The 9,402-nt window shown below is 39.8% G+C and overlaps 1 protein-coding gene across 3 annotated transcripts in view; it reads right to left on the minus strand.

The window, feature by feature from the left end:
• The window catches only part of LOC109098245 (polypeptide N-acetylgalactosaminyltransferase 13-like), a 46,190-nt gene extending 37,461 nt beyond the window's left edge, over positions 1-8,729 (minus strand). For 2 of the 3 annotated variants that reach the window (XM_042730606.1, XM_042730605.1), the window contains exon 1: positions 8,459-8,729. In XM_042730606.1, the coding sequence (XP_042586540.1) occupies positions 8,459-8,600 (142 nt within the window). In that variant the 5' untranslated portion in view covers positions 8,601-8,729. The remainder of the gene's footprint in view (positions 1-8,458) is intronic. The other variant, XM_042730607.1, reaches the window with a different exon arrangement.
• Positions 8,730-9,402: the final 673 nt, after the last annotated feature.

Here is a 9,402-nt window from a genome sequence, read left to right on the forward strand (position 1 = left end):
TATGTCAGTTTAATTATAACGGGTTGAATTATCAGATTATGAATGGTATGAGGTTATGAAATGTCTTTCTATGTTTGTTTTTCTATCGTCAAAACAACATAACGTCAACTTCTCATTTTTTTATTTAATGTCTAAAAATATAAATAGAAGGATAACCCAAAAAAGGCCCGAGGCCCGGCCCACATGTGAGCTATAACGTGAAAATTGGCCTGAAGCTCGGCCCTAGTGGCATAAATAAGTCGGGGCCCGTCGGGCTCGGGCTGAAATGCAGGGCTTTACTCCTGGGGCATATGGTAGCTGCAGCGGCAGTTACACCGCTCACTCTCGACGTCACATCGGATGACTGACGAATTGGGATCTCGCTTAGAGAGACCAATCCACTTGGACTGTAAACTAAACGAGCCAATGCACATTGGCATGCGGTTATTGCATCCAGCTGTCACTGATCACAGCAAGAGTATAAGTAGGCAGCCTATTCAGCATTTCACTTTGGAGCAGACCGATCATATCATTCTGCTCCTGACTACTCTACTGAGAGAAGAAGACTGAATGAGTTGAGCGTGCTCTTTGAGAGCTGTTCATGTTGGTTGTACGCCGCTTTAGCGGTGGTGGTTTCCCATGTTGAGTGGGTTGAACACATCAGGCTGCACTACCACTTGTTTGTGTTGCAGGCGGCCATCTCCCCTGTACGCTTCAGCACACTAAAAGAGCTTTTTCCCTAAAAGAGCATTCGCTGGTGCATCTTTTTAAAGACGACGTTGTGTGGCAAACTCAACATTACATCTTTGTAAAGACAATGTGGGTCTTGCTATAGACAACATATCACCCGGGTATTTCTGGATGGGTTCATTACTTCAGCCAGTTGAGCCTTCGGGTCAACTGAGAAAAGAGCAAACTCTCCTTGGAGAGGATCTCTTTTCTCGCTATGGAGTTGGATTCGGTCAAGCACGCCTCATGCAAGGACGTTCTCAGTCGGTGTTGAACTGCCTGAATATGTTCAAGGGCAGGACAGCAGTCCCACTGAAACAGTTTCAGAGGCTCATGGGGCATATGGTAGCTGCAGCGTCAGTCACACCGCTGGGGCTGCTTCATATGAGACCGCTTTAACACTAGCTCCATGGCCGAGTCCTGAGGTGAGCGTGGCTACGTGGCACTCACCAGGTCCGAGTCACGAGACATGCTTACGCCTTGAAGTGGAACCTGTTCGTCGAGTGGTGTTCTTTTCTCATCGAGAAGACCCCCGTAAATGTCCAATCAGAGTCGTGCTGTCTTTTCCGGAGCAGGGGTTGGAGAGAAGGCTGTCTCCCTCAAGCCTTAAAGTCTACGTGGCTGTGATTGCTGCCAACCACGACCCCGTGGAAGGGAAGTTGGTGGGGAAGTATGACCTGATCATCAGGTTCCTTAGGAGGGTGAGAAGGCTAAATCATCCACGACCCCCCTATACCTGCTTGGGACCTGTCTCTAGTGCTCAAAGCACTACAGCAGGGCCCATCTGAGCCTTTGCAGACAGTCGAGCTGAAGTTTCTGTCAATGAAAACTCTGCTCCTGCTTGTATTGGCCTCCGTTAAGAGGGTAGGGGACCTGCACGCATTTTCGGTCGACAATTCGTGCCTAGAGTTCGGTTCCCCAGGTAATCCTGAGGCCCCGGCCTGGCTATGTGGCCAAGGTTCCCACTACTCCTTTCAGGGATCAGGTGGTGAGCTGGAGGAGGCAGACCCAGCCCTAGCTTTACTTTGTCCTGTTGAGATGCTACGTAGACAGGACACGTAGACAGGACACAAAGCTTCAGGACCTCAGATCAGCTTTTTTCTGTCACGGAGGCTGGCAGAAGGGAATGCCATCTCTAATCAGAGGATGACCCACTGGATAGTGAATGCCATCACCCTGGCTTATCAGGCACAGGGTGTGCCCTGCCCGTTCATGTTACGAGCTCACTCTACTAGAAGTGTTGCATCCTCCTGGGCTCTGGCTCATTGCACCTCGCTGACAGATATTTGTAGAGTTGCGGGCTGGGTGACCCCCAACATGTTTGCTAGATTCTATAGCCTTTGTGTGTTCCCACCTCAAACGGGCAGAAGCACTGAGAGGCCACGGCTTCGGGTAGGCTTGCTAAAACTGCTTCACAGAGTCCATATCGTAGACCCTGTCAAGCTTGTTTAGTTTACACTCAAAGTACACTGGTCTCTCTAAGCGAGATCAAAATTTGTCGGTCATCCGACGTGATGTCTCCATTCCCTCCTCCAGGGAATGAGGGTTACAAAACGTAACCGAGACGTTACATTCTCATCTGAAATATTTCAGAACTGTCATTGAAACAAAGTACTGTAAAGCTGTATATATGTAATAATTGTCCAAAAAATCATTAAAATGCATATATAAATCATATATTTGAAACTTCAGGCTTTTATGGCTCATATAGTATGATATAGGAAACAAAAACACCTCAATTTTATTCAGAGGCACAAAGTTAGCAAAAATATGTAATTTAATGCAGATGCTGATATTTGTATGGCCAAAGTGTAAGATAAAATTCTGATGGCTATTAAAAGTAAATCTATCACATTTTTTATAACAGTATATAAAAATGCATGTAAATATACAGGTATGTAAGAAAATATTTAAATGCTTCGTTTTATGATCAAAGCTCTATAGTTTTGTAGTGTAGTAAACCTAAGTTGCTTATCTCCAATACATGTTCAACTTTATATTATTACTATATCACTAACAAGATGCTCTCCTAAAACTCTAAAGTAGCACATGTCTGCAAGGGCTAGAAAATTAATGAATCATCTCAAGGACTATCAACCTTCTACAAACAACCATGCATCTGATTACTAGGAAATAACATTTATAAAACTAAACATAAGAACAAATTAATCAATGAAACCACCAATAGATACAAACTCATAATTATTACCTTGCAAAACTCACTGCCACAATGCTAGGATGCATTCTAAGTGATTTATATTCTACAATATTATTAAAGGCTGCTCTCTGCCACCTAGATTTATCAACGTCTCTTTCTATAAACGAATATTCTCAGCTCTCCCAGAGCCATAGATCCATCTGCTGCTGACCAGGTTAAGAAGGTTCAATCCAAACCACTCAAAGCCAATCTCAGGCCACATTAATAGCTTGTCTGATTTGATGGATTTCTCAGTTAAGAGGTCAGTGTGAACCTGGAGGTCTGCATAGACATGTTTAGGCAAAATCACCCTGCTTTATGCATTTCTGACAGAGAACTAAACATGTTACAGTGTGCAGCAAAACGTGCCAATATAATCGGGAGTGCTGTGACTGCAGTATGACGAAGAGCAACTCATCAGACAATAACGGCAAGAATGAAACTCTGCAGCACTGCTTCTTAACATTCCTCTTCAACCTTCACAGTATTTCAAACCAGAACACCGGGGGATTTGATATACCCTCATACACTGCTGTCTTACTTAGCTGGTTAATCCAAAAATAGCATCCATTTTGACACAAGGACAGCCCATAATATCATGTCATCGAAAGAAATCTGGAAGCATTGTCCCATTATTGGCACTATTGTTCTGTTCCAAAACCTATTGAACTGCCTCCATAAGCTGTATTTTAAGGCATAATAGTCACAATCCCGATGCAAAAGCCACCACGTTTTGGACACATTTCAAGGCAGCAATGTTTGTAGCCTTTGTGGAGAAGACAATGTACTGTGCTCGAATGTACCACATTGAGTAAAAAAAAAAAAAAAAAAAAAATACTGTAAGTAACCCAAGATATCAGACATAGTTGAAGAAAGTTAGTTCCAAGTCAATAAGGTGTTAAAGTTAATTTAAGGTTAAAGTTAATTTAAGGCTGGAATACACTACACAACTATAAAAAAAGAAAGCAGAAACAGATTTTAAAACACTATGCATTAAATACTTTCCAAACAGGAGGAGAGTTTTTTTTTTTTAATGAATCATGCAAGGTGATTAACAAAGGTTTGTAGTAGTCTGTTATTTGCTCCATTATTTAACACCTCCAAAAAAAGCATGTCTTAAAGGGGTGGCTGATTGCGGTTTCACTTTTTTAACATTAGATAGTGTGCAATGTTGCTGTTTGAACATAAACGATATCTGCAAAGTTGCAGCGCTGAAAGTTCAATGCAAACAGAGAAATCGTATTTTAAAATTCTGGCAGTGTAATGCCTACAAAAACGGCTGGTAAGGGACTACAATGAGTTACTTCCTAGGTCCGATAAGTCACAGACCCAGATAAACCCTGCCCCCGGGAACATGTAACGAAGGGGGCGAGGTCATGCTGTGCTGCTTTAGAGAAGAGGAAGAAAAAACTAGGGGTGCACGTAAAAATCTATTCATATATAAATCACGATTCTATCTTCTAACGATTCTAATGGATTCACAAGTTTCAAAATCAATGTTAATACTGTTCCTTGCGTCGCTCTGCACACACTGAGGTGAGGGGTGGGAAGTTCAGGCGCACACTCTGCGGTTTAGCGAATCACAACACACTGAGCCAGCTAACCAATCTCAGCCAATTGTGTATTTCTGAGGGAGGGGCTTCATAAAAACAGGAAATGATTGAAGCATTTGTGAGAGAAGGGACAGAGCGGTGTGGATTAAAGGTAAATTATGTGAAAAATTATGTGTTTTTTTAAAAAAAACAAAGCATGAACACGTTAAACTGCACCCTATAAACACAATCAAGCCTAGAAAAAAAAACAGTCAACCACCCCTTTAACCCACCTTGCGGTTGTGTTGTTAGATTTTGCACACATTCTTTTTAACATCGGCTTTGCTTATTTGTGACCCAGCACTTATTTGTGATGTTCTTGATATATTGGGTTGATTATTATGGATGTGAGCTGGCTGCATCTGTGTTCTTTAATGACTTGCGTATTTCACAGAACTTTTCCCTGGCCCTATGTGTTTTACAATAATCTCAACATGTTTGATATCCTCTGACTGAATGGAATTAAAGTCTGAGACTTCAGTTTAAAATGCAGTCTGTGAAGAGGGTGATGTGTAATTAATGATGTGGCAATTAAGACGGAGATGTCTGCATGTCTGCATTGATCCCAGTACGGTATTTATTTAGCAATAAGATCATATTTGAAGCAGCCTCTGTGCTCTCTTTAAGGCGGCTGTTTAAATGATACATATACTACAGCCATTTAAAGAGAGAACAACAGATCAATTGGCTGCATAGTAAAGCTAAAAATAACCCAAAGGTTATGAACAGACTAAAAGCAAAATTATCTTCCCTGGAAATGATATTTGAAGATCTGTCTCAGTAAACTGAATTCTGCACATGAAAGAAGTGTGGTGCTGCACAGCAGGAATGAAGACTGAAGTAGACTGGATCTATTTTTTGCTACACAAAGCAAAACGTTGCCAGATTCACAATCATCTATTTTTGATAAAAGTAAACACACTTTTATCTCCACTCACAGGATGTTATACTTTGAAACTGTCGCACAATGTGCAAGAAGCAACGTAGTATCATTTTGCAAAAATTATGCCACAGGCACACTTTCCCAATGAGCTTGGGTTGCTGTTTTGTCTTAGGCCAGTAAATAAACAACTACTGAGAACATCCAAACAAGCTAAAACATTTAAGACCCCTATATAGCAACCCTAGTCACATTTTAGTTTGGGGACCAGTTGTCAGTATTAATTAACTTTTAACTACAGCTTTTGCCTCAATAAACTCCTAATTTGCTGCTAATGAATAGTTAGTAAGGTAGTTGTTAACTTTATGTATGGGGTTGAATTAAAGGGTCAAAAATATTGTCATGCAGAAAAAGCCATTGATATGTGTTTTATGCGTACTCATAAACAGTCAATATGCTATGCATGCTAATAAGCCACTAGTGAGTAATAGTGAGAATTGGTGTTACCAAATTTTAGGCTATATGTTACCTTTTAAAGATGTGCATTTAATTTATGGACAGAGTAAGAACATGTGATTAAACATATGTCCACAGTTCATTTGGATGATAGTTTACACACATTAACTTCAACTTAATGTTGTTAAACTACTGATTACATGCCAGAGGAAGTGGAATTCTTATTCACATTTATTTTACCAGGCAAAATAGAGAAAGATTCATATCAGAAGATCAGTGATATACTGTGCCAAATACATTTGATATCTAAGACATTTGCTAGCCAATAAAGTTAAACTTTGTTAATTTTCTAACTAATTAGGAGGATTAATATGTAATAAGAAATCAGGCAAAGAGATACAGATCATAATTATCAAGCAATTATGGATCCAAAATCATGCACTGTATGAGAATTACTGAAATGTATAAAATTCCCTGCTTGAAACTGAACTTCCAAGGTCTGTGTTAGGTCCTTAACCTTTAGATAACCACCCCTCGACATCAGGGCTGAGCTAATCACTGCCGATAACCTCAGTAAGAAAAGACCTTCAAACTGGCTCGACCTCATAAAAAACGATCTAGCATAAATAGCCGACAGACTGCAGTGCTTCTAAGCCCTGCTCTTTCAGCACTGTGACTGCTTAGACCTCATCTGACTGTTTAATACCCTAATAGCTTTCCTGCCATTATTAAATCCTGAATGCATGGTTATAGATTGTATTTAAGACAGACACAGGCTTCCTGTTTTGTCCACTTTATTAGAGGCAACAAGCAGACCACAGAATCTAAATTCATAACAAGGCATTTGATGTACTTGTGCTATAAAGGTTTCGAGAAAGACTGTGATTATGGTTGCTGGTAGACCACATCTAAACCTGAAAGCAGCTTACGGTACGAGTTAAACCTGTTTACCATGCAAAGCACTGGAGTGAGGACAAGGATCTGATAGTGCTGGGATTAAACAGTAAGAAATGAGCAGCTAGTGAGCACACTTCAGGAGATTTCGCGATCAAAAAACAATGACAAGTCATTTCATTCTCAAATAGGAAAAGAAACAGAAAAAATATTCCCATATTTTGAGAAATGATTAATCTTATATTGTGAAGCAATATACTTATGTTTAATGTAAAAAGCTTTAACTGAAATATTTTGAACGTTTTGGACCTGGATTTACCCAATGTTCTAGAAATGTATGTGCAATAGTGCATATTTATTTAGATAATGCATATTTAAACATTACATTTCAGAAAACGTGTAATACTAAACTATTGTCCTGCAGGGGAACAAGGGAATATGACATTGCTAAAAAGAACATTATTTTGTGTATTTGGTGTAATGCAATGTGTTTATGTGGTTTGAGGTTCAAAAAACACATTATTTTCCACATAATGTACATTATTGTTTCTCCTCTATGCCCCGCCTTTCTGAAAAGCACCGATTTTTACAAAGCTCATCGCTCTGAAAAGCGAGGTGTACACTGATTGGCCAGTTATCCAGTACGTTGTGATTGGCCGAATACCTCAAGCGTGTGATGGAAATGTTACGCCCCTTACCATACTTTGATGCCGTGTCCCGGCATTACCAGACAAAACCAATAAAACACATTACAAACAAAGCATTTGTTGCATCAAGCGTTGACAAAAACACAGCACAAACAAAAAACAATTACTGCATTTGTGATTGCATAAACTACAAACAACAATAAACACAAAACACACAACCGCAACTCTAAACTGATAAAAAACAAACCACAAACCCACACCACACTGCTCAAAATTCACGTTTGAATCATCAGTGGCAAATCCTTTACATATGAAAACGTACTTACAGGCTGTGAGTCAGAAGCGCCAGACTGTCCTTGCAAACTTGGAATTGCCGCACTTTATAGAAACACACCGGTAATAAGTAATTTCGCTTTCACAATGAAACACACAGCGTCTCCACAACATGGCGGCGGCAGCAACCGCGAGAATAAAAGTTATGCCTTCTTTTTGGCCTGAACTTTTGGGCGACGTGATGTAGACATGTGGGGGTGTGTTAGAATGAGCCGTTTTAGGTAGGCGTGGTTGATTTATAAAGAATATCTCTTTGGATTTGAGACTTTAGTCTTTGCAACTTTACAGATCTTCTTTATGCACCAAGAGCTTGTAACACTTCAAAGAGAAAGGAAAAATTTAAATCACATCATATGACCCTTTTAATATACTATGGGCAAGTATGGAGATATCTATTAGATTAAAAATTTTACTGTTAACCATTAGTTAAATCATTATTTACTGAAAATGTTGTCATAGCTCTCAAATGTTATCTGTGTTTGGCACATTCTAACTTGGCGATGCACTGCAAGGTTGGCATTTGCCCTCACAGAGATTACTTGTATAAAATAGAGCAATTGGAATACATTGCAAAACATATGACATCTCAAACTCAGGACGTGCAAAGTACACCGGCAGTATTTGTCAGCACGCTGCCCACAAGGCTATCACCGATGCACAATAGGTAGAACGTATGAAGAGTGGACACCTGCACCCCATGCAGCTAGATATTAGATAATAAATCTGTGATCTGTTAAATGGTCAGACTCACCTCTGAGTGCAGGCAGGAGTGAATGGTCCTTCTTGTTGTCACATTTGTTACACTCACTGAAGTACAGCAGCAGGAAGACATCCACTAGCACCCAAACCAGAGAGGTGGTCAGCACCACCTTACAGTACACAAAGCGTCTCATGAGCCTCTGCTGGCGTCAGGACCCCACAGATGGACAGATGAGAGGGACACAGGAGATGGGGCAGGGGGCGATGTGACAGGACACACTATGAGACGTCATCCCACTGAAAGATTTCAAGAAAAGCATAAATATTAGTTGGATCTTTCTTTGCAAAACTCTTATATAGAGCAGATACACTATTAATTTCGCCTTTAGAAAAGATTCATACCAAAACATCAAACTGAGTTAAAGACCAAGTCAGATCAGTATAATAAGCAAATCTGAAATAAACCCTGATTCTCTGTTCAGTGTACTACTCATTGTTAAAGTCAGATCAAAAACCACTCTCGAAAAGGTATATAACTTTACTATAGAGTATGCAAGTATATAAATGAAATACTTGCATTCGATTACAAACATTGTGTCCAACATTTAAAATGCACTTCACGTTTTGCAATATGCATTCCCATTTCTCTCTGGTTAACTATTAAAGGGATGGTTGGCTGGTTAACCTGCTGAAAGATGCTGTAACTACTATAGTTAAATACTATTTTCTAGGGCCATTATTATAATATTATATCTGTCTAACTAAGTAATATTGCAAAACGATAAGTAAATGCAAAAGTTTTTAAAATAATTGTATCACCCCTTGTTAGTTACCACCACAGTAAGACAAAAACAAAACAACCTAGGTTAACTGTAAATATGTGCCTCTATGCAAAAATTCATCACAGTTTCCAGCTGAAATGATCACTAGAGGCAATAAAACACCAACAAGCTTTATTCCCTTTCCCATAAATTCTAATTACAAGTGCAGATTTGA

Source organism: Cyprinus carpio, chromosome B9 (assembly GCF_018340385.1).
Source record: "Cyprinus carpio isolate SPL01 chromosome B9, ASM1834038v1, whole genome shotgun sequence".
Lineage (NCBI taxonomy): Eukaryota > Metazoa > Chordata > Actinopteri > Cypriniformes > Cyprinidae > Cyprinus > Cyprinus carpio.